The sequence below is a fragment of the Notothenia coriiceps genome, unplaced genomic scaffold, assembly GCF_000735185.1.
Source record: "Notothenia coriiceps isolate Sejong01 unplaced genomic scaffold, NC01 NC01_scaffold00006205, whole genome shotgun sequence".
In the NCBI taxonomy this organism is placed as follows: Eukaryota; Metazoa; Chordata; class Actinopteri; order Perciformes; family Nototheniidae; genus Notothenia; species Notothenia coriiceps.
Window position 1 is genome coordinate 7,941 of NW_011338906.1, and position 6,502 is coordinate 14,442.

The 6,502-nt window shown below is 37.3% G+C and overlaps 2 protein-coding genes across 2 annotated transcripts; both read right to left on the reverse strand.

The window, feature by feature from the left end:
- Positions 1-240: 240 nt before the first annotated feature.
- On the reverse strand, positions 241-1,090 carry LOC104943557 (olfactory receptor 11H6-like; the record flags this gene model as incomplete). Its single annotated transcript, XM_010769008.1, is given in 2 exon segments — positions 241-329; positions 332-1,090. Coding segments are annotated over 2 exon segments (848 nt in total), but the record flags the coding sequence as incomplete, so codon positions are not given.
- Positions 1,091-3,579: 2,489 nt separating this feature from the next.
- On the reverse strand, positions 3,580-5,244 carry LOC104943556 (olfactory receptor 1D2-like). Its single transcript, XM_010769007.1, has one exon. The coding sequence runs from the start codon at positions 4,684-4,686 to the stop codon at positions 3,685-3,687; it is 1,002 nt and encodes a 333-aa protein (XP_010767309.1). The 5' UTR covers positions 4,687-5,244; the 3' UTR covers positions 3,580-3,684.
- Between the last annotated feature and the right edge of the window lie 1,258 nt (positions 5,245-6,502).

Below are 6,502 nucleotides of genomic sequence, written 5' to 3' on the forward strand. Positions count from 1 at the left end.
ATTTAAGGTAAAAGAGATCATCTACATTCGCAAAGAATGACATGTGCAGTCCAAAATCTACGAATATCAAATATAGTCCTAAACAAAAGAGAATATATAGGTTCATTATTATAAGGACTTGTTATTTTCTCAGCCTTGCAAGGACAAACGTCATTTAAACTTTAAAGTAAAAGTAGCACCAAAATAACTCTTTTTCTAATTTTAGTCAATGTTAAAACCAAATAATGAGAAGGATTTAACGATTGGAGGTATGAGGAAAATTCTATTGCAATAAAGTTTTGAAAAGGTTCGAGGTATCCTTGGAACACATATCGTATATTCATAATGTAATAAAAAGGATAGCAACAAGAAAAGTGATTAAGGAGATTAAATGTGGCACACATGTCTGCATGAATTTAGCTCTGTTTTCCTTAGAATGCACACATGTTTTGACGAGATACATGTAAGACCAGACGATAAATAAACCATGAAATACGTAAATGAGTATCGTAATGTATGCAACTATGTTGTTAACCAAAGTGTCAGCTGGGAAACATGCAAGTTTAACAATAATCCAATTCACACAGAATAGTCTGGTAATATGTGGGCTGCATAACTGTAATCTAGACGTTAGAATAATATTTGTGCCGATAATGCAGAAAGGTGTTAACCAGGAAAAGCAGACCAACAGAACAACTCTTTGCTTTGACATTATAGAGTTGTACTGCAGGGGGCGACATATAGCCACATATCTGTCGTATGCCATGACTGCAAGAATGGACAGATCACTGCAGGCAAATGAGTACATCACCAGAGCCTGAATAAGGCATCCAGAATAAGAGATAACATGAACAGGAGAAAGCAGATCCCAGAGAAACTTTGGGTAGAAACCTGTTGTCCCATAAAGTCCATTCATGCAAAATGTGCACAGTAGAATATACATTGGTTCATGCAGGTTTTTGTCCAAGATGACAGTCACAATCAGAGAAACATTTACCAGCACAATAAAACAGTAACACAGTAAAGTGAGAGCAAAGATATAAGCTTGGTAGTTTTCTGTTTCATTAAAACCTGAAAGAACAAACATAGTTATGAGAGAGACATTATCCATCAGAAAATGTTGTTGAACAAATAATGTTGTTCCTTCCCCTGTGTTGTCTACCCCCATCCTTAGAGAGAGAAAAGAGCCACCTGATTGTACTTTGTGTCATTTAAACTTATTTAGAAAACATAATTTGTTCACCTGCTCAGTGTACCTCCATCAGTAACAAAGTGTCTGACTCTGTTCCCTCCTCTCACAGTTATTAATAATTAGTCTGACTACAACTTCACATGAGCTGAAATTCAAACCAGCCAATCAATGATCTGAATGAGCTTTCCTATGTCTTTCTGCTTGCTGTATGAGCAATGCAAAAAAAAAATAATGGAAAAAAAATAAACAAGTCCCGCTGCTGAAAACTGAGCTTGGGACGCTTCAGTGCGCATGTAACATAGAGATTCATTGTGGAACGTGTAGATTTGGACCCCGTACTTTTTAATATAATTTATGATAATGAAAGTGATGACGGCATCAAATGAGGTGGCGCTAGCCTAAAGTTTGACACCTGTGACCTAGATCCTGCAGTGTACCCCAACGTCCTTTTGATTCTTGTCGGTGAATATGAGGGAAAAGTTTATTATTTTAATGCTAATACATTTTATGGGCTTTTCCCCATCCCCATCAGCTTTCAATATTGACACACAGCTCCAGTCTCATACCGTTGCTAACCATAAACTGTGTATGTTGCTAACAAGCAGTGGTGAACAAATTACTCAGATCTTGCACTTGAGTAAAAGTAAAAGTACCAGTGTAGGAATACTCTGTTACAAGTCAAAGTCCTGCAATCAAAATGTTACTCAAGTAAACTTAGAAAAGTATTGCCTTCCAAACATATTAAAAGTACCAAAAGTAAAAGTAGTCATTATGCGGATCAATTTCAGAATAATATATATTATATGTTTTTTTTAATTATTATTATTCATCCATTAAAGTGTTCTCAAAGCTGGTAAAGGTGCAGCTAGTTTTAATAACGTTGTATAAAGCAGGGTTGCTTGTGAATTTACTCAGGTGTAACCAAAGTCTGATTTAAGACTTGATTATATTTCACATTATCAAACCAAAGTTGCAAAGTAACTAAAGGTATTACATAAATGTAGTGGGGTAAAAGTACAAAGTAGCAACAAATAGAAATACTCAAGTAAAGTTAAAGTAGCTAAACATTTTACTTAAGTACAGTACTTGAGTAAATGTACTTAGTTACTTTGCACCACTGCTAACAAGCACATTTTCCATAAATGGAAAGTGAATACGTGCTGTAGATTTAGCCCCCTTAAACCTCCATTCTGTAACACAGGGGTGTCAAACTCAAGGCCCGTGGGCCAAATCCTGCCCCGACTTCATTTTATTTGGCCCGCAAGAGCTATGCATAAAATAGAATACGTTTATTATATGGTTTCATGCACTTTACAGAAGCACAATGTCCAGAAACGACATGTCCCACAATGCATATCATTTTGTGACGCACTGAAGAGACTTGCAATTATTTGCAATTATTTGCCCTAGACTTCTGCTCTCAGACGTAGTTAATTATGAAGCTATATATATATATATTCTTAAAGTTACAACTGGCCCTTTGAGTGCAACCTTAATGCTGATGTGGCCCGCGATTAAATTGTGTTTGACACCCCTGCTGTAACACCTCTGTGTTGCCTGCATAACACAGAAAACATTTTTATTTCTCAAATCTTATTCCAATTATTGTCTCCTGATAAATAGGACTTGTAATATTTGGGTAATCAGTGTTACTGTACTTGTTTTACTGGGATTAAATTAAGGTATGAACTGTATATTTGAAATTGTGTAAGTGATTTTCTTGTAAATTATATTAAACAACGCATTTTATGGTTGACTTTTACCACAACAAGTTTTCTAAGCATTGGTTATAGTTTTGTCATCTGTGAACCCAAGATTCTTTAAAATTATTGTTAGAGTCAAATTATTTAAACGATTAAGAACACTGATGCATATAAACTATAAGGTGGAATGAAAAACATTAATATGCAAGTAACTCGATTTTACATTTTATGTTTTAGTACTGTATATCTCCTGCTCTTTCATCTTTACAGAGATTCATTTTTATTTTGAAAAGTATGTTTGCTAAGATGAAGTAATACCCAGCTTATATGATTTACATTACAAACAAAACAACTGCATATCATTTTGTTTCATGTAGTTTATTGGATAATATGACATTTTACAGAAGAAAAAGCTCATACACATTACAGTAAATATATCAGTTAGTAACATTAATAATCATTCATCAGATAAATGTTTTCCTTAACATCAGATCTTTAAAAATAACATTTACAAATCAATTGTAACATGAACCATCCAGTCATCATGGCAAAAGTGATTGCTGAATAATATTTATAATAAGAATGTGTTATAAACAAACAATTTAAAGGGGATACATACATCATGTGAGAGGAATACAAGGTAATTTCTGTCTCAACATGCAGAAGCAGTCCTGTTATACAACATCAACAATAATCTACCTCGTCAACTAACAATTTGTAACATACACATTTCACAAATAAATGTAGACTCAAAAACATTTCATTTTTAAATCAAAACAATGCATTCATTTATTTTCAATGTATTATATCTCAGTTTGACGGCTTGCCTCTGATATGAAAAGTCATGACATGACACTTTGCATCTCTCTTTTTAAAACAAATTAACTTCAAGATTTTGTTGCGAACCTTGGTCAGTTGGAAACCATATATAAATGGATTCACAAATGGAGGAATAAGCAGAAATTGTATTGCCATGAAATTATAGAAGTTTTGAGAGAACTCAACTTTCCCAAATCTCATGTACATTACATCTAAAAGCACAGCTGTGGCAAAAATGATTAGAGAGATTAAATGTGGCATGCATGTCTGTATAAACTTCCCCCATTTTCTGGAGGATATGCACGTTCTTATCAAATACATGTAAGACCAAACAATAAACACGAAATGTGCAAAATAGAATAAAATGTTAAAATATGCGATTGCAGAATTTGCTTTCGGAGGCGAGCAAGCAAGAGTAACTATCATCCAGTTGACACAATAGATCCTTTTTATGTGTGATCCACATAAACGTATTCCTAATAAGGATGCTGAGTTCATGAACATAAGGAGAAGAGGAAAAAACCAAGATAAAAGAACAAAGAGTGAGACTCTCTGTCTGGTCATAACTGAATGGTAAACAAGCGGTCGACATATTGCCACATATCTGTCATATGCCATCAAAGCTAAGATAGAAAAATCACAGCAAGATGAGGAGTGTATCACATAACCTTGAAGCATGCAACCAGCATAGGAAATTACATGAGATGACAGAAGATCCAGAAGAAACTTTGGGTAAAACCCGACAGTTCCATACAGAGCACTAATGCAGAGATTACACAAAAATATATACATAGGCTCATGGAGGTTTTTATCCATAATAATAGCAACAATAAGAGCAACATTTCCAAAAATGATCATAAGATACCACAGTAAAGTCAAGCAGAAGAGGGTAATTCTTTCTTCAAATGTAAAATATAAACCTGAAAGAGTAAACACTGTGGCAGAAGAAACATTTTCAAACATCTTCAATTTGTTGTGATTTCTCAAACCCATTTCACCACATATATTTAGAATTAAATTCAAACGACACAGTTACCAGTAGTTTGCAGAGAGCTGAGTATCCAAGGCTGTGTGGCCAAAAGAAGTGACAGTTAAATGTGGCGGCACCAAACGATTTATCTGTTTTGTCAAAAACAAAAACAGCCTTGAGAATGCAACCGGCCATTCACTGAGCTGTTGAGGCGACCAAAGGTGGGACCAAATATGCAAATATATTACTGTGGACTTTTGGCTAAAATAAATAATAACTAAAAAAGAAAAACAATGTGGTTATGTAAATTACTGAATACCTATTTATTTCATCCTTCACACAAACTAAAGGTTACCTGTAATGAAGGTAAATTAGTCTCCTTGGAAATATGTTTTAAAGGTTTCGAATGAAATGTGATGACAACAGGTGTCACGGTTTGTGAAACAAGGCAGTCTGCGGGACCTCCAACGACACTTGAGTGGGTTGGTTCGCCAACAGAACTTGGGGAGCTGGCGTCGGACGGACAGCCAACAGGAGACGAGGTGCTGGAGTCGGCCGGTATGCTGACAGGACATGGGGAGCTGGCGTCGGACGGACAGCCCACAGGAGACGAGGTGCTGGAGTCGGCCGGTAAGCCGACAGGACTCGAGGAGCTGGCGTCGGCCGATGAGTCAGCAGGTGACGAGGAGCCGGAACCATGGCTGTAAGGTCCGGTTCTGGGGCCGGAACCATGGCTCTTAGCTTGGCCTTGCGACTCCTCCTCTTAGCAGCCGCCTGAATACTCCGTGGACCTCCATAAGCCAGACGAGTTCCAGAATATGACTCCTGGACGGGAGCAGGAACTGGGGCAGAAGCACAGGCTGACTGCAGACGGAACCCACCAAGGCGTATGGTGCCAGGTTGGGAATTGGGAGGCCGGGAGCTAGCATGCCTGGGGCTAGCAGGCCGGGAATCACACACAGGGAGGATCTTTGAGCCTCCCGCTGCTGAACTCCGGGTGCTCTCTTCCATCTATCCGAGCAGTTAGCCAAAAAAAAGGAAACATTTAATAATTCCGACTCGAACGGATCTGCTGGGCCCATTTCTTGGTCGGTTCGTACTGTCACGGTTTGTGAAACAAGCAGGACCCAAATGCAGATATAAACTGAAACTTCCTTTATTTCAAGGCTATGATATATATAGACAATGGCAAAACAGAACACTCACCGCAGAACTAGTTAGGGAACAAGACGAACCGACCAAGACAGACAGAAAACCCAGAACTTAAATACACACAAGACCAATCACACAACAAGACACAGGTGAGGAGGGAGGAGAAAACACAGGGGCCCAGGTGAACATAATCAGACCATTAGACACACCAGAGAAACTAATGACAAGAGGAAAACACAGGGAAAAGGACCAGACAATAACCCAAAGGAAAACATGACATGGAAAACAGCAAAAGCACCCAAACCTACAAAACTATAAATGTGACATAACATGAGAATCGTGACATCCCTCCCACAGCAGTCCTGATGCAGGTAGGCTGAGTGTAAATCACCGCGACCAGTCTGTCATTGGTGGTAGACCTTTTCAGTAAGTTGTTCAAACAAAGAATATGTTAGACATGTCTTTACTTCTCTAGGTTATTGATCTGCCGAGTTTTGGACCAACGTTTCTTTTTTTTTTTTATTATTTATTTATTTGGGGTCACATTATAGTACAAGTACAGTTTTTCAAATCATATATTTTTAGAGACCCGAAAGTGACAAATGAAATAGCAAGCAAAATTAATCAAAGTAAAATAAAAACGAAAAAGTACACAGGGGTTGTTTGAAATAGCAAATGTCTACACAT

Bases quoted from the DNA above. Each gene is read 5' to 3' on its own strand.
- LOC104943556 (XM_010769007.1), bottom strand. From the start codon at position 4,686: ATGGGTTTGAGAAATCACAACAAATTGAAGATGTTTGAAAATGTTTCT.